At 45.8% G+C, this 18,393-nt stretch overlaps 1 protein-coding gene across 2 annotated transcripts in view; it reads left to right on the top strand.

Annotated features, from left to right (window-relative positions):
• Positions 1-920: 920 nt before the first annotated feature.
• ANP32E (acidic nuclear phosphoprotein 32 family member E) overlaps positions 921-18,393 on the top strand; it is a 30,051-nt gene continuing 12,578 nt past the window's right edge. Inside the window, exons 1-2 of one of the 2 annotated variants that reach the window (XM_040332957.1) lie at positions 921-1,202; positions 17,833-17,982. In XM_040332957.1, the coding sequence (XP_040188891.1) occupies positions 1,149-1,202; positions 17,833-17,982 (204 nt within the window). In that variant the 5' untranslated portion in view covers positions 921-1,148. The remainder of the gene's footprint in view (positions 1,203-17,832; positions 17,983-18,393) is intronic. The other variant, XM_040332956.1, reaches the window with a different exon arrangement.

The raw sequence follows: 18,393 nt of genomic DNA, 5'->3' as shown, positions 1-18,393 counted from the left end.
GTCTGTTAAAGCGATGCAGTGCCGAATCGCAAAACCTGGCCTGGGCATTTAGCTGCCTAAAGGTCCGGGGCTTAAGTGGTTAATAGCGCGTATTTTGAACCTTCTGAGGGCACGTTCTACCAATCCTCCCGAGGGCGGGCCTAGGCCTTCTACATCAGCCTTGTGTTGTGTAGGTAGTTCTGTTTCCTGACTCCATCCATATTTATGGGTTCCGGGAAGTGTATCTTTCTATGTATGTTCTGAGGCCAATGTGCATAGTGCTTGTGGTGCAATTAATTGTTCATGGTAACCAAAATGACTGCCAGCAAATTAATATTTTCTTGTATGGCCAAAGACGCAGTAAATAAAAACGCATTTAATGCTAGAAACGGTTCTGGAGCTTCTTTTGGTGTGTTTGTTGTGCATAGGGAACTCTATTCAAGTGAATGGGACGGCTTAGGTGCAAAAAAGTGTGAAAAACACACCTTTGTGTGGTGCACAGATGAGAACTGGGCCTCGGTGTAACACGTTTGGATTTTATTGCATATTATGTATTTTTTTTATTAACTTCCACCATTTTCTTTGATCACCATGATCTTGAATTTCACCTCAGCCACGACAAAAGCCCTCCTTACCCCCCTTCCCGCCTCTCTCTATGGTTCCCTGACCTAAAATAGGGCGCGAAAGCGCCGAAAGAAAAAAAAACAAAGCCATGACGCCCGACTGAGACGACGACGACGGACGCTCCCTCCCCCTCCCTCATGCCTGACGGACAGCGCCCGCGGCCAATGGAAATTAACTGCGCTCGCTCCCAAAGCCAATGGACGCCACGGAACCTAGAACCTCCCACCGAGGGTTCGACTGACGCTCCTTCGGTCCAATGGCTGCGCGGGCGGGGCAATTGCGCGCCAATGGAACGGGAGAAGGGGCGTAGCCGTTTCTGAGGGGTTGTCTGTGCCGTGTAATGGAGTCTCAGTCGGTGAGCGGCCATTGAGGGAGAAGGGAGCTGTGTATTGAGGGCGGGCAGTTGGCGGGGATTGTTCGGTACAGGTCGCCCCTAATCGCTTTTATAGGACTTCAGCCGACGTCTTTGGTCCGGTGAGGCCCGCCTTGTGACCGTCGGGTGTGCAGCTGTCCGGTGTGACCCCTCGGAAGGTTGGCCCGGGAAGATGGAGATGAAGAAGCGCATCGCCCTGGAGCTGAGGAACAGAGCCCCGGCTGAGGTGAGATAATTACCGCCCCCCACACACATTACCACCACCGGGGGGGACACAATACTACACTAAGGGGCCCCACATGGCTCCTCCGGGGAGTGAGGGAAGAGTTCATCTCCGAGCACGAGGAGGAAACTTTCCGTGTGTGGAGGAGGAGGTGTCCCTCATCACCTCACATCAGGGGCCCCTCATCACCTCACATCCATCAGGGTGTTCCCCAACATCACCTCTCAGCAGGGGCCCACCCCTTCTCGGGGGTCCCCCACGTCATCGCCTCATCAGGGGGCACCCTTATTGGGGGGGGCACATCACCTCATTGGGTGTCCTTACATCACCCCCATGTCATTAGTGGTGCCCACATCACCTTGGGGTCCCCCTCAGGGGGTCCACCCACATCACCAGGGGGTCCCCATGTTAGGGGTCCCCCCACATCACCCTCATGTCATTAGTGGTGCCCACAGCACCTTGGGGTCCCCATGTTAGGGGTCCCCCACATCACCCTCATGTCATTAGTGGTGCCCACATCACCTTGGGGTCCCCCTCAGGGGGTCCACCCACATCATCAGGGGGTCCCCATGTTAGGGGTCCCCCCACATCACCCTCATGTCATTAGTGGTGCCCACAGCACCTTGGGGTCCCCATGTTAGGGGTCCCCCACATCACCCTCATGTCATTAGTGGTGCCCACAGCACCTTGGGGTCCCCCATGTCATCACCCCTCAGGGTGTGCCCATGTCATCCCCCACATCACCCTCATGTCATTAGTGGTGCCCACAGCACCTTGGGGTCCCCATGTCATCACCCCACAGGGGGTCCCCGTGTTAGGGGTCCCCCATATCACCCTCATGTTGTTAGTGGTGCCCACAGCACCTTGGGGTCCCCCATGTTGTCACCCCTCAGGGGGTCCCCCCACATCACCCTCATGTCATTAGTGGTGCCCACAGCACCTTGGGGTCCCCCATGTCATCACCCTTCAGCGGGTCCCCATGTTAGGGGTCCCCCCACATCACCCTCATGTCATTAGTGGTGCCCACAGCACCTTGGGGTCCCCCATGTCATCACCCTTCAGCGGGTCCCCATGTTAGGGGTCCCCCCACATCACCCTCATGTCAGTGGTGCCCACAGCATCTTGGGGTCCCTCATGTCAACACCCCTCAGGGGGTCCTCCATGTCGTCAGGAGGTCCCCTTCATTAGGTGTCCAACCACATCATCTGGGGGTCCCCATGTTGTCAGCGGTCCCCCACATCACCCCCATGTCATCAGGGGTCCACAGATTGCCCCCACACAAACATCAAATCCCTTTATCTGTATACTCCCCCCTGTCTATACATTGTACTGTACACTATGGGGGTTAGTGTATACAGTGTGTATGTATTGTAATATATATATATATATATATATATATATATATATATATATATATATATATATATATATATATATATATATATATATATATATATATATATATATAATTTAGAGGTGATGTGTGTGTGTGTGTGTGTATGTATGTATGTATATATGTATATATGTATATATGTATATATGTGTATATATATATATATATATATATATATATATATATATATATATAATTTACTTTTTTTCAGGGGGAACTCAGTTCCACCACCTCTGACTCAAACCCTTTGGTGCCCACTCACCATAATCACAGAAGTTTGGTTTCTGTGTTTACAAGTGACAGCTCTGCACTCTGTGTGTAACCCCCCCCCCCCCCCCTGAACTCTGCACTCTGTATGTAATGCAATCCTGGTATTTAATGCCCCTTTAAGACCCTTCTACTGTTTGTGACATGAATGGACAGCTCTCTGCTTGTAGCACACAAATGCACGTGTGACACCTCGGGGTTCATTTGACTAAAACTGGAGCTCTCCTCATCTGGTGTAGCTGTACATGGGAGCCAATCAGCTTCCAACGTCAGATTGTTCAATTAAGCTTTGACAACCTGGAAGCTGATTGGTTACTGTGCACAGTTGTGCCAGATTTTGCACAATTCAGTTTTAGTAAATAACCCTTTCATGTGTGTGAATGGATTATACTGTGTGACAGGTGTACATGTTTGTATGTGAAGGTGGTTTGTGCGGCACTTTTTACTATATAGGGATACAGTGCAGGTACAATAGAAATCTGGAGATGAGGGTAAAGCCCCATACACACACACTATAAGATTTTCTGCAGATTTTTGTCTTTAGCTTTATCAAAACCATATAATATGAAGTCCAACCAGTGATACTATGGGTTAATTTTTTTATTTTTTTAAATAACATGTCATACTTCCACTGCGCCGTTTGTTTTTTACAAAGGCCTCAAGTCACCTCGCGGCTCCTCCCCCGTATTAGATGACCCCCCATAGTGGGAAGCTGTATCCTGAGGGGGGCTATCTTGCGGGTGCGCTCCTCTGTGATACACTGTCTATAGACTTGGCTGCGTCATACACTTGGCGTCATTAGATTTGATTGACAGCAGTGAGTGTGTGTATATGTGCGTTTATATATTTTTTACACACGCTTTTATTTTTCTGGAGTAGAAAATCGGTGACATCGTCCAAAACTGAACCTTGCCACAGTTTTCAAGACGTGGCAAAACACACACTGCCCCCCCAAACTTCACATCTCGTCTCCACCAATCCTTATAGATTGGAAGCTCTCAAAAGCACACATACTGCTATTAACCACTTGCTTACTGGGCACATATACCACCTTCCTGCCCAGGCGAAATTTCAGCTTTCAGCACTGCGTCACTTTAAATTAAAATTGTGTGACGTGCCCCCCAAGCAAATTGGCTTTTTTTTTCACAAATAGAGCTTTCTTTTGGTGATATTTTATAACCTCTGCGGTTTATATTTTTTGTGCTATAAACAAGAGTGACAATTTTTAAATACAACACAATCTTTTTTGCTATAATAAATATCCCATTTTTTTATTAAAAGTTTTTTTTTTCTCAGTTTAGGCCGATAGGCATTCTACATATTTTTGGTAAAAAAAAAAAAAAACGCAATAAGCAGTATAGTGATTGGTTTGCACAAATGCTATAGTGGCTACAAAATAAAGGATAGAATTCTGACTTTTTAAAAAAAAATTTTTACTAGAAATTAGGGCTGCACGATTCTGGTCAAAATGAGAATCACGATTCTTTTGCTTAGACAAAAGATCACGATTCTCAAAAATGTAATGCCAAAACCCCCCCCCCCAAAAAAAAATTAATAAATAAACCTGTGATTTATCTGAAAATATGAATATATAAAAAAAGAGACCAGTGATATGTCTATAATGTTAAAGATCATATAACTCCTATGAAAAAAGCAGAATAAAACTTTGATTCTGATTTTTTCATAGGAGTTATATGGTCTTTAACATTATAGACATATCACTGGTCTCTTTTTTTATAAATCAGAAGCAGTACTGCCAGCAACCATTGGGTGGCGCATGGATACACACAGTTGTACAGAACTGTGAGAAGGTTTAATACATCAGAAGCAGTATCGCCGGCAACCACTGGGTGGCGCATGGATACAAACTACTGTTGTGAGAGCTCAGGCATCTATCCAGCGGCGCAGGCTGCTGACGTCGGTTTCGATGTCGGCGGCATTTGCGTTCCACACTGGTTACCGTGATGGCGGTGACATGTAGGAGAATCGTCGGTCATTCTGAGGGGAGATCGCGGAGGAGGAGAATCGAAATCGCGATTCTCTTCACGATTAATCATGCAGGTCTACTAGAAATACAGTGCTCTGCAAATTTTGTCAGGACTGTGATATTGCGGCGGACACTTTTGACACATTTTTGGGACCATTCACATTAATACAGCGAACAGTGCTATACACATGCATTGATTACAATATAAATGTGACTGGCAGGGAAGGGGTTAAATGTATTCCGTGTGTGTGTGTTGACTGGGGAGGTAACCAATGCTGTGTCCCTATGTACAATGGACACAGCATATATGTACAAGGGACACAGCATCTGTCTCCTCTCCCTGACAGGACGTGGAGCTCTGTGTGTACACACACAGAGCTCCACGTCCCTGCTCTGTCATTGCCGATCGCGGGTACCTGGCGGCCATCGTGGCCGCCAGTCATGCGCATTGGGGACGCGCCGGGTGTGTGTGCCTCCCATTGGCCGTCAAAAGACGTCCTCCTGGATTTATGGAGCCACCTTGAGGCTGTCTTTTGACTATGGCCCGGGGATGAGTGTAAAGAGCAGTCAGGATTTCCCTGCACTGGGGTAGAGCAGTCTGAGATGTCGTCGGGTCACTGTGCTTCACACTTGGAGTTTCTGGTGAATTAAACCACCACTGTATGAAGTGTTATCCACTTTAGTTCTGTCACTCTTGAACTTCACTCCTCCCATTTTTTTCCCCCCCCCCCAAAGCATCTTATTGCTGCCCTGGAAAATGGTCTGCTCCGCCCTCTACAGAAATTACAATTCTACAAAAGCTTAAAGCGGGATTCCACCCGCAATTTTTTTTTCTTAAGTCAACAGCTACTAAGGACACTTGCCTGTCCTAAGCGCCCGCGATGATGGGCCCCCGACGGCGATTGCTCGGTCCTGGCGCCTCCATCCTGACTAAGGGAAACAGGCAGTGAAGCAGTTTCTTACTGCGCATGCGCCACTCACACAGCGCTTTGTGAATGGGTGGCTGCCTCCTGGGATACACACAGTTCCCAGAAGGCAGTGTGCCCCATTCACCAGAAGACACCACAACGGAGGACGGGGAAGAAGATGACCTTGGTGCAGGAAGAGGCAGAAGTGCTAGTTCAGCATAGCAGAATGCTAAATTAAGGTGGAACTCCACTTTAAAAAGCCCCCCTCAGTTATTGTGTATCTGACCCTCCAAGAAGGTGTCTGTTTTATTTTTTCTTCTCGGTTGCCTGCCTCTTGGGTGGACTAGCCTTCCTGTTGTGGGTAAGGTCCTTGTTCCCCCCTTATCTAGGCGCATCCCTGATCTTTCCTGGATAACGCTCTCTGCTGTTGAATTACTCCAGTTGCCTCTTTCCAGGTGGTGATCCATGTGTTGGGTATCCCAAGATGTTGATGGGGCATGGCTTCCAGCGGCGGCACCTGCTTTGGAGTCCTAGGGCCAGACATAGGATGGCAGTCCTGGCAGCTGCTGAATGGTCACTCTCGTCGGGATTGGCACTCATGTCAGTGCGCTGGAAATCCTACAAGTCTGGGTTGTCACTTTCAGCAGTGGCGGTGATGCATTTCTGGTTTGGTGGGCTGGTGCTTCCTCCATTCAGAGATGCCTCTGGTGTAAACTAGAGGTGTTCCAAGATGGTGCCCAGACTTCCAGCAGTGGCTTTTTCTCCTCTTGCCCTGCTCACTGCATTATCCTAAAAAAAAACATGCGCGCCTCATGAATCCTGTGCTGTCTGATATAGTCCGCTGTTACATGCAGGATCAGGAGCTGTCATTGGGGCCTGCCTGAAACGCGCTGCCTGAAACTGTGGCACTGGCTTTGCTAGTGTGGGCGCCTGAAACGCGCTGCCTGAAACTGTGGCACCGGCTTTGCTAGTGTGGGCGCCTGGCACTTCACAGCCGGGAGCACACACTGCGCATGCATGAGCCATGCTGCGTGTTGTGAATGGCTGGGCAATCTTCTGGGACGTGTTCCAGAAGTTTTCAGGGAGGGTAGCAGAGGTGAACTGCCGCTCTGCACCAGGAGAGGAAGTGGGAGCTGTAAAAACTAGGTTTCCGCACGCCCCCCAAAAAATCACATGCCAAATGTGGCATGTTAGGGGGTCACAAGTACTTGGACACCTTTCACACTGGGGGGTTTTGGAGGTGCTATAGCATTAAAATAGCACCTGCAAAACCCCCTTAAACAGCTGCTCCATTCACTCCAGTGTGAAAGCCTGAGGGCTTTTACACTGAAGTGGTGCGCTGGCAGGGCGTCAAAAAAAGTCCTGTCAGCAGCTTCTTTGGAGCGGTGAACCCACTGCTCCTGCCCATTAAAATCAATGGGTAGTGCAGACAAAAAGCTGCTTTAGGGGTGCTCTGCGGGCAGTTTTTGCCCTGTGTTGGCCGCTAGCAGGGGCGGTGAAACCGCCCCACTAGCAGCCGGAAAGCACCGCAAATCCGACGGGTAAAGCGTCGCTGAAAATAGTGGCGTTTTACCGCCGATGCTCAGGCAGCTCGGTGTGAAAGGGCTTCTGGGGGTGAAAGAACGAAGGTCAACTTCAACCATTGCTATTCTATGTAGCAGTATTTTGTCTTTAGTCTTACATTCGTCTGCTTAAATGTTGTACAGCCCTGTCTTTGCGGCACTTTCCTGGACTTCTGAAGTGTGCAAACTGTCTACATGTCCCATTTTTATTTATTTTTTTCCCCACATCCAGCCCCACTCTCGTAGAGCTGGTCCCTCCTCTCTGCTGGGACCAACATGTGTCAGGGTGTGGCTCCAGGGGGGGACCCTGCAGGAGAGCTTGGTTCCCCCTGTGGGTGGAATGAACAGGAGAATATATATGTTGACATTTTGAAGAGATTTAGTTTGCATTTGTAGCGCTATACAAGTCGCTCACTCTGAAACACAGGTTTGTGGTCTTTATGCCAGAATTTTGCCCTTCCTTATGTATATGGCACGACTGAAACTAAAAGGAAAAATGTATATTTGTTTTTCAAGTTTAGGAAATGGGTTATAACACCTGGCCATTTCTTAATTCCTTTTGCTGTGTCCAGTTATGCAGATTTTTTTTCCCACTTCCTTGACAAAACAGGAAATGAGATCATCAGTTTAAAGGGGTTTTCCACCCATTTTTTAAGTTTATTAAAAGTAAGCGGCTGCAAAAAGTGTAGCTGCTGGCTTTTAATAAACTGACAATTACCTGCTCCAGCGCCGGCCGGGGCTCCGCTCCTCCCCCCCCCCCACGTCTTTATTGTCACTGTGGGCACCCGGCCGTGACAGCTTTCGGCTTCATTGCCGGGCACCCACTGCGCATGCGCACGCGGCCCGGCGCTGTTTGATTGGACAGGCGATCGCCTAGGACCTGTCACATGTCCTAGGCGATCGCCTACAGGGAGGGGCTGCCAAAAGGCGATAAGACGTATCGCCTTAGCAGCCCCTCGGCGGAAGGAGGAAGTGGGACAGGAAGTCCCCTTCTCCTGAAGAAAAAAAAAAACATAATTGGATGAACTCCCGCTTTAAGTTAGAATTGCACTGATGCCTTGAGAACAAGTGACCTCCATTGGAAGATTCCCCCTCCTATGTTGTGCTGACTTCCTGCAAAACTCTGGATCCTCTCGCTTTCATTACCAGAGAGAATGGTCACCAGGAAGAAGATGAATGTCCCTTGGCAGTGGACAATAAAACTTCACTGGGACTCCAACCCTGCTCCTGACCAACTGGTATATGCTTTTATAGAAGGTTTTTGTTGAACTTCACGTCCACAACTACTTGGACTTCCCCTTTATCTTTCTAGTGTGTAGCGTTGTTTGTTTTTCACTTTCATATTTTTTTTTCTAAATGTGTTTTTTGATCCAAGGGTAGCTTAGTGATGTTTGGTGTGTCTCTATTACATATAGAACCAGCCGTTATTAATGGTGAGCACAGCGTCCTGCTTGTTCTGGCTATTGGCTGTGAATGTGCTTCTCTAATGGGTTATTCATCCTTATCTGTTTACATAGCCAACCTCTAATAAAGGATGACTCGGACTACTGTATCAAAAGGATAGTATAGCGTATCAGAGGAGGTGGCTAGACACACAGAAGAACAAAATTTCATCCGGTTCCTAATCAGCCGTCTGAAATTTGCTCTGTGGGTGGCCCTATCAGCACCCTCCTGCCTGACATTCTTCCATTGAAATATCTAAGGAGCTGGGCTTAAAATTGTTGGCTGAACAACATGGCATCCAATCAGATTCAGGCGCTGTTCTGATATTTTGATGGCTACAGCAGGAGTTTTGTTTATCTGTGCTGTTTAGCATGGATGGAGGAATCTAATTACTAACTAAACCTCTCTAGAGCCAAGTGTATGGCCAGCTTGTCTATCCAGGATATGCTGATTATAGTTGGCTTATGTTTGAGATAATGGCAGATTGTACGTTTGGCCGTGATGTGTTGCCATTGCAGGGCTCATTGTATAGCACATTCCTGCAGTACCCATAAAATCTGCCCTCTACTAGTCACACCTTAGTAAGATGAATTATGATTTGATGCTCTTCTTTGACCCTGACGCTGTTTATAAAAAGTCTGCTGTAGGTCAGTTTTTACCACCCAAAGCTGAGCCTTAAAGCGGGGGTCCGCTGACAAAAGAAATTAAAAGCCATCTGCTAAAAATACTGCAGCAGCTGACTTTTAATATATGGACACTTACCTGTCCAGGGTGCCTGCGATGTCGGCAGCTGAAGCTGATCTGTCCTTCGGCGGGCTACAGCCGCCATCCTTTGTAAGGGAATAGGAAAGTGAAGCCTTTGCGATTATCTTCCTGGTTACATACTGTGCATGTGGCGCTGTGTGTCCTCACTAGACCCTGCTGTCTTCTGGGACCTGTGTCTCCCAGGAGACAGCGGGGGGGGGGGGGGGGGAGCACAGAGTAGATGGCATAGGTACCGTGGTGATGTATGCCTGGAAGTGGGAGCAAATGCCTGTATTACACGGGTATCTGCTCCCCCCCCCCCCTGAAAGGTGTCAAATTTGACACTGGAGGGGGGGAGGATTCCAAAAAGTGGAGGGTTTTTTTTTTTGTTTTGTTTTTTGGAACTCCCACTTTAAAGTGTAAATTTACCCATAAGCAATTGATACAAAATATTTTTTTAGCAAGGATCATGCATTCCACATTAATTATGCTACCACACCACAATTAGTGTGGGCTGTTTAATTGCCTCCAACATTGCTTCTGTTTCTCTTTGCTGCAGGCTGCCATTTTGCTAAAGCTCAGAGCAGCAGTAAATCTTTAGGCTGTCAGCAGATCGGCCTCTACGTTTTAGGCACGGTGCCAATAATTAACCAAGCATGTGCAGAGTGAGATGGCGCATTACTGGATATTAAACAGTATAGGCTAGGCAACCTCGGCCCTCAAGCTGTGGTGAAACTACAAGTTCCATTAGACGTTGTAAGACCCTGACAATCTCAGGTATGTCTCGCAGAGGCATTATGGGATTTGTAGTTTTACCACAGCTGGCGTGCCGAGGTTGCCTACCTCTGGTATAGGCACTTATTTCTAATTTAAATGGCTACACCTGCAAAAGGGCCAACCTAAAGTGATCTATCGGGACTTAATTTTCTGAGTAAAGTGCCACTTTAAAGTGGCTGAGCCAGTGTCATTTCTATAATCTCCTCTATTACATTAACTGATGTGGTCTTGTTAAAATAAGCTGTTCTATACCAAATTGTATAGTGCTGATCGAACGCCTCTCTCCTCTCCCAGTCTGACAGCTACAGAGGGAGGGGTCAAGAAACCCCCACTGACGTCAGCTGGGAGGAGGAGGAGGAGAGAGGCGGTCTGTCATGTGAGCAACCAGCGCCACTATAAAATGAAACTTCTGAACCTCTTTGGGTCATTTTAGGCCTGTCCATAATCCTTGCACACAATGGTCAGTTGTTAAAACTTCATGTCTAGCTAAAGTCTGTTTTGCTGTCTTGAGATCTGAGCTGCAATCTAACTAGATATTTGGCTGTCTGTTAGAATGTCTTTTATAGATGAGTTTAGACTAGGGGTTCCCAACCTTTTGAATCGCGAGAGCCACTTAAGTGACTTGGTAACTGATTGCGGGCCATAATGAACAGAGCAGGCAGATGACGACAGGTCTTTGTCCACATCTGTGGCTCAATAGAGGTGAACAAAGGGTCCAATTGGGTCAGACTGATCGTGTCAAAGGGGCCTAAGGCAGCTTTCACACTGATGCGCTGCGTTGTACCCACACCGAGGGTGCAGCGCACCTGCGGGTTGGCTGCACTTAGACTTCTATTAAATCCTGCAGGTGTGGTGCACCAACCTACAGGTAATAACAGAAGTTTATGGCTCAGTATAGGTAACCTGCAGGTGATCTGCGCTGCACCTGCGGGCTGTTGCTGTCCCAGCCAGAGATAATTTGGTACCATGCCACCTGTGACAGGAGTTGTCGCTATACATGAAGCATCGGCTTATGCCTACCCCAATACCAGAGCAAAAGGTTGCGGGCCACATCGGAGGGCTCTGGGCCACTGGTTGGGCACCCCTGGTTAGACCTTTGTTTAGTCTTTGGGTACTTTTGTAATACACCTATAACTAAAGTGCAAGTATCTGAAAATAGAAGCGCACGCCCGGGAAAGTGCCCAGTTCAGAGTAACAGGCTTCTACGTTGCCACGCCTCTGTAACACATTTATGGCCCGTACACACGATCTAAATATCATACGACAGATCGTCCAACTTTTTTTCGCTTGATAGTCGCAAGTAGAAATTGAATAGGGTAACAAAGTCACTCTCTATCGTACGACAGAAAAACATTTTGGAAGTGATGTATTGTATTTTCGAACGACAACTATACTGACTAAACGAAAATCGTATGATCTGGTATTGTACGAGGAAAATATTCATGCTGGTCCGATTGAATAATATCGGATGAACTGTTGTGATCGACTCTCAAAAGTAGTGTACACACAAGCCAAAAAATTGTACAATTCTTTTTCGTCCGATATTTGGATTGTGTACGCCCATTAGACCTCTTGCACACACTACTCCTGTTTGAGCATCTACTTCTTTAGACTTTATGTTCCCGGGGTTGGCAATGTCAGTGGTGCAATCTGTGCATTTGTCTGAATCCGTGCACACGTGCGTGCATGAAGCGCAAGTTACTGACCAAAATTGCAGAGTTTTCATTTTTTTTCCTCCCAATATCTTTGATAATGGGGAGATTTACTAAACTGGCAGGTACAGTGCAGCTGTGCATAGTAGTACCATTGCTTGGCTTGCAGGTTTTAGCCCAAGGTGTTGCTTTTTGGTTATCTTGTTGTTTTTTTTTTTTTTTTTTTTTTATGTTTGCATTAGAATGTTGACATGGTCAGCATGACAAACCCATTATCTAATTGGCTGCCAGCAACCTCCGTTTTTTGAGGGGTGGTTGTGCCTTTGCACACTTGTTGAAGGCTATTACTAGACCAGAATAAACAGGCGTTTATTCAGCTTGCCAGCTTTATAAAGATTTAGAGTCCAGTTGAGCAATCGATGCAAACACAAGTGTGCCGGAGGTGTAAATTGTGTGATGAAGACTCTTATGGGGGGAGAGAGAGAGAAGGCTGCTGGCTGCAGTCACTAGTTGAACTGGCACAGATAGATAAGGCGATTGAGCTCTTATCCATCAACTGAACCGGCTGCTGTTCTAGTACACACCCTGAAGGTGGGGTCACATGTGTAAGGTCACACCATTCCTCCCCCTCGCTGCTTCCTCCTTTTTTGGCTCCAAACTACTTTGCTGTTTAATCTACGAGCAACTAAAACCTGCCGGTTTCTTTTACCTAAACACATTGCCATGCATTTATTTTCTTATTTACAGGCATACCCCACTTTTAAGTACACAACGGGACCAAAGCATTTATGTAAAACGAAAATTTACTTAAAGTGAAACAATACCCTTTTTTACTTCTAGGGTCTAGTGGGGGGTCAGGGGCTGTAGTGGGGGTGTCAGGGGCACACTGGAACAGGGCGGGCTTTGCTCTCGGAGCTTCAGCTCCTTCTACTGTGGCTGCAAAATGTCTGTACAGTACTTGTAAGCCACTTTACATACACTCGTGGGTCCTTGCGAGTGTATGTAAAGTGAGTGTACTTAAAGCGGGGTATGCCTGTATATGTAATTGCTTGTTAATTCATGAATTCTTTGCTGTATGTCAAAGGCTTCCATCTGGGATGACAGCCATGCAGACCAACTTGATGCAGTGTGCAGCGTATGGTCTGAGCACGGACGGGCTTTTTTTTTTTTAGAGCTGAGGCTTACAGCAGAAAAATGCCTAGATGTGACCAGTCCCTTGGGGGTGTACTCACTTTTGTTTCGCTTTAGACATAATGGCTGTTTTTTGAAGGGACAAAAAATTCACACTGTTATACACGTTGTGCACACTACTTTACATTGTAGCAAAGTGTAATTTCTTCAGTGTTACATGAAAATATTTTATTTTTTCAAAAATGTGAGGGGTGTACTCGTGTGAGATACTGTATGTGTAGATGCTGGTGCTATGTATGTCATGTTTTGAGTCAACAGTCACAGCGCTTTCTATTTCCCGATCTTCATAGATTCCTATTTAAAGGTTTGTGTGCAGTTCAGCTGTCTTTGTTATAAAGTAAAAGGCTCTACTGATCTCCACAGCCTTGCTCATTGATGGTTTTGTGTGTGGCTTGAGGTAGGGTAATCTTTTAATAATGCCCCTGTTTGCTTGGACAGCTGCTGTTGAAGCGATCATCTTGCAGCCCCCGTGTGCCGGCTGTCGGCTTCTACCAGTACGAGTGACTTGTTACTCTCAGCAGATGTTTCGGGATGTAGGTCACTTGATACAAAAGCCCTGTGACTCCTTCATTTGCTGTAGATGTGTTTGAGATCAGGGAAGGGAAGCTACCTCAGAAATACTCTTAGGAATAGTAGCAATTTATTATATGGTATAGGTGTGAACTCTTTCTTATTGTAGAGAGCAGGTTTGAGACAGAAGCTAAAGCAAGGGTGCTTTCAGTGTTGCACAGAGTGTGTATTGCTAGCATACAATGTTATGGTTGCTTCTGGTCTCTGGAACTGACAATGTATGTGACTTTTTTGTCTTTGGTTGCCTTATGGCCCGTACACAGGATCCAAAGATCGGACAACGGATCATCTGACTTTTTCGCTTACTAGACAAAAGTAGAAAATGAATGGGTTACTAAAGTCCTGAAATTCATTCACAACAGTGAAAAAAATATTAATCGAAAGTAGGGCTGCAACTAACGATGATTTTTATAATCGATTAGTTGGCCGATTATTGTTTCGATTAATCGGATAATGGCCTTAGCAAAAAATATATAGCATTTTTTTGGGCCAATTTGTTTGGCAGATTACAAAACACAATTTGCCGCAAAAACACATTGCATGCTTTTCTGCAGCTTCTCCATTGAAGTATATTGAACCAAATAAAAACAAAATAGCACCGTTTTACGTTAAAACGTCCTTGCCCTTTTCAAATACGCAGCAGCTGAAAAATAATCATGGATGTGAATGTGTCCCAAAGGAAAACATATAAATGAACTGTAGCGTGTTTCTGAAAAAAGCACCAAAAAACAGGTGTGACCCCGGCCTGAGATGTTTAATAACATAATGGGGTTAAAAAAACAAATAAGTACAAAAAGAGCAAATAATTGCTACTGTAAGGGGTTCGTTTTTTTACTGTGGGACAGTGAATGTAATATTTACAGTAGCAATTTGCTTTTTTGAACTATAAAGGGCTAATTTTCGTGTTTTATTTTTTTACCCCATTATGTTACTGGCCGATTAATCGATTATGAAAATTGTAATCGATTCATAATCGATTAGTTGTCGCTTAATCGATTAGTTTCGGCCCTAATCGAAAGTGATATTGTGTATCTATTATATTTTTGGATTACAACTGTACTGAAAATCGTACGATCTGGTATCGCACAAAGAATTTTTGTGCTTGTCCAATAGAATATCTGAATTGTCGTGATCGGCTCTCGAGAGCTCTGTATGAACAATCCAATTACCGTACGCTCGCGACGAAAGCTGTATTTTTCGTACGATTTTCAGATCGTGTATATGGGCCATTAAGGCTCACTATGCAATCTGTCCAACTTTAGATTTACCAAAGCTATGCAATATGAATACCTACACACTTTAGACACTGGGGGTGCTACCCTCATACAAACCCCTGGAAACAGACCTGAGCAGCCTTGAGGTGCAGAAAATACCCCCAATAAACGGCCTATGTGTACTGCCATGGAGGGTCGGTCACCCATGTGAACTGGGCCTTATAGCTGCTACTGTAAAGAGAAACTGGCACACTGACCAGTGCTTTTAACCACCATTCAGATGCAATACAAAGTAACATTACTTTAGGGCTGAATAACTATTTTCATAATCGTCTCAACACCTGCTGACCGTCCCATAGTAAGATTATGTAATTACTTTTGAGCAGCTAGCTACCATAACCCTATTCCCCCCCCCCCCCTAGTTTAAAAAATTTAAATGGCTGGTTTTGCGCGAGGGTTATGACCACCCACCACATCCCGGTTATACTCGGCTTACCTTGTCTCTATGCCCTTGGAGGACCGCAGTGACATCAGTTCTTGACCCCAGATCTGAGGACCTGTCATCTATCTCTATTACAAGGGATGTTTACATTCCCTGTAATAGGAAAAAGTGGGGGAAAAATAAAAGGATGGTGTGTGTAAAAAAAAAAAAAAAAAAAAAAAAAAAAAAAATGTAAGCGCTCCATTCCTCCCTGCTGGTGTGCAGAAGTGAACCCATATGTAGGTCACGCCCACTTATGTAAACGGTGTTCAAACCACAAGTGTTGGGTATCACGTGATCTATAGAGCAAGAGCAATAATTCTATCACTAGACCTCGACTAAAGTAATATCTAAAAATGTTTAAGCGTCGCCTATGGAGATTTTGAAGAACTGTAAAATGTTCCATGAGCGGGTGTCATTTTAAAGCCTGACGTTTTGGGTATCTATTAGGGGTGTAACGGATCGTCACCAATCCGTGATCCGAACGGGCCACCCAGCGATCCGCGGAGCGCTCCGGAGCCTAGGCCTAGGAAAGTCCCCGGCTTCGGCCTAGCTCCGGAGCGGCGGCCAGTCTGCTTGCCAGAGCCCAGCGTGACACGCCTCCCCGGGGAGGCGTGTCACGCTGTGCACTGGGCTCTAGCAAGCTGAATGGGAATGTTAGCAGTGAAGCACTGGTGTGAGAGGAGGGGGGGGGGAAAGGGGGGGAAAAAAGAGCACAATAGCAATTCACAGGGGTGGATTAAAGAGGAAGCAGGTGAGGCTGTTTGGGACTTAAAGTACAATCTTGATGTTTTTACAGCAAAAAAAAAAAAATATACATACATACATACATACATACATACATACACATTTTTTTTTTTGGACCAATGAAAAAACGGACTTTTTTTTTTTTTTTTTTGCTGATCCGAAAATGATCCGATCCGTGACTCCTGATCCGAGGATCGATCCGATCCGTGAGTTTTTTGATCCGTTGCACCCCTAGTATCTATTTACTCTGCATAACATCTTTTACATTCTACTGAACATTGGGGAAACTATTGTGTGAAGCAGGGCTTAAAGCAGTAGTAAAGTCTGGGGGGAAAAAATTCATTCCCCCCACAAGTCAATGTCATAATGTGATACGCAAGATCAATGTCATTGCTAGAAAGTCTCCCCTGTAAATCCATCTAGTGGTGGGCTGTCATTACTGACAGGGTTTCCATCTTTATGTGGTGTTCCTTCTGCGTTTGGAGGCTCTGGCCAGTTGTAAGGCTGAGCCATGATATCATGATAGATAGATATTCAGAAGGGGGCGTGTGGTGAGAGAGGGAGAACTGTATGTATGGCTTCTGTTTGTAGCAGAAGGGGTAGCATGGGAAGAAAACTGCACATATGGTTGCTAAGAGGGACACATTTATATGGTTATTTTAATCCCTTCCCTACACTGGTGCACGCTCAGTGTTCTCTTTGTATCCTATCACTATGTAAATTTATTTACTATATTCTCACCACTGCCAATGGACTGCTCATGCACTGGACCTGTTGCTGGGAATGGTGTCTTCATTTCAAGCAGAGGCAAAACGGCAATGTACATGGCGGTTTCTTGGGATTGCCACAGGTCGCCGTTCAGAAAGAAACCGCCTGCCCTGTGGTCTATGTTAAGATGTCAACATTGTGGTCGCAGATTCTAACCTCCAAAAGCTTGACTTTGTTGCTCCGTTAAAACAAACCTTTGGTGCTATATAAATCTTGTAATTAAAAAAAAAAAAAAAAAAAACTTGATCACTCTTTTCTTTTACCGGTATGAAGATGGTCCCCACTATGCCCTTAAAGGGGTGTTCCAGCCTTTTTTTTTAAGTTTATTAAAAGTCAGCAGCTACAAAAAGTGTAGCTGCTGGCTTTTAATAAACACACTTGCCTGCTCCACGGTTCCAGCGACGCGCCGGCCGGGGCTCCGCTCCTCGCCGGCTGGCGTCTACATTCCTAGTGTGGGCACCCGGCAGTGACAGCTATCGGCTTCACGGCCGGGCACCCACTGCACATGCGTGAGCGATTGGACAGGCGCTCGCCTACAGGGAGGGGCTGCAATAAGGCGATTAAGCTAATCTCCTTACCAACCCCTCGGCGGAAGGAGGAAGTGGGACAGGAAGTCCCACTCCTCCTGACCCCCAACTACCCCCCCAAAAAAATGACATGCCAAATGTGGCATGTAAGGGGGAAGGAGTGGATTAAGCGGAAGTTCAATTTTTTAGGTGGAACTCCGCTTTAAAGTACTGGAGTGACATCTGACTTCACCTCCCCCCTAACGACCTTAAAGTGCCAATTTGTATAAGACTTTACTCTTCACAAATATGAATATTGGCTTCATTTAATTTCACATTCAGAAAAAGTCAACTGATTACATTGTATTTTCTGCCTTCCACCTGTTGGCAGTAACATCATTTATCCTTCTTTTTTCTGAACAGGTGACGGAGTTGGTTTTAGACAATTGCCGGTCTAGTAATGGAGAGATTGAGGGTTTGAGTGATGGGTTGAAAGAGCTGGAATTCCTCAGCATGGCCAATGTAGAACTTTCTTCTCTGGCGAAGCTTCCGCAGCTGTCAAAACTCAGAAAAGTAAGTTATTATATCTTTTATTTTATTTTTTTATTTTTTTTGGCGTGGTTTGTTTTTTATTTAAATATATTTTTTCCCCCCAAATTGTGTAGCCAGATGCAACTTGCTAACCCTACATTCAGTGATTTGGCAATGACTGATATATTGGACTTGTAATATTGTTTTAAGCTACAAGACAGCTGCTGGGTGATGCGATCTATTCAAGGTTATAATGGACATTGTAGTGCATTGTATCGCTTAACCAGTTGTCTGTAAATGGGGGATGGGTGACTGTTGTAGCAGTCAGGAGTAGTAAAATGTGTAAAGTAGGTGATGGGCTTTCAGATGGAATTGACCACTTCTACATCCTGCCAAAGGTACCCCTATTGTCACACTCAGGCTTAGGCAATGTTGGCACTCTGGCTTCATGGG

The sequence above is a fragment of the Rana temporaria genome, chromosome 13 (assembly GCF_905171775.1).
Source record: "Rana temporaria chromosome 13, aRanTem1.1, whole genome shotgun sequence".
NCBI classification, from domain to species: Eukaryota; Metazoa; Chordata; class Amphibia; order Anura; family Ranidae; genus Rana; species Rana temporaria.
This window is presented reverse-complemented; position numbering and strand designations above follow the sequence as displayed.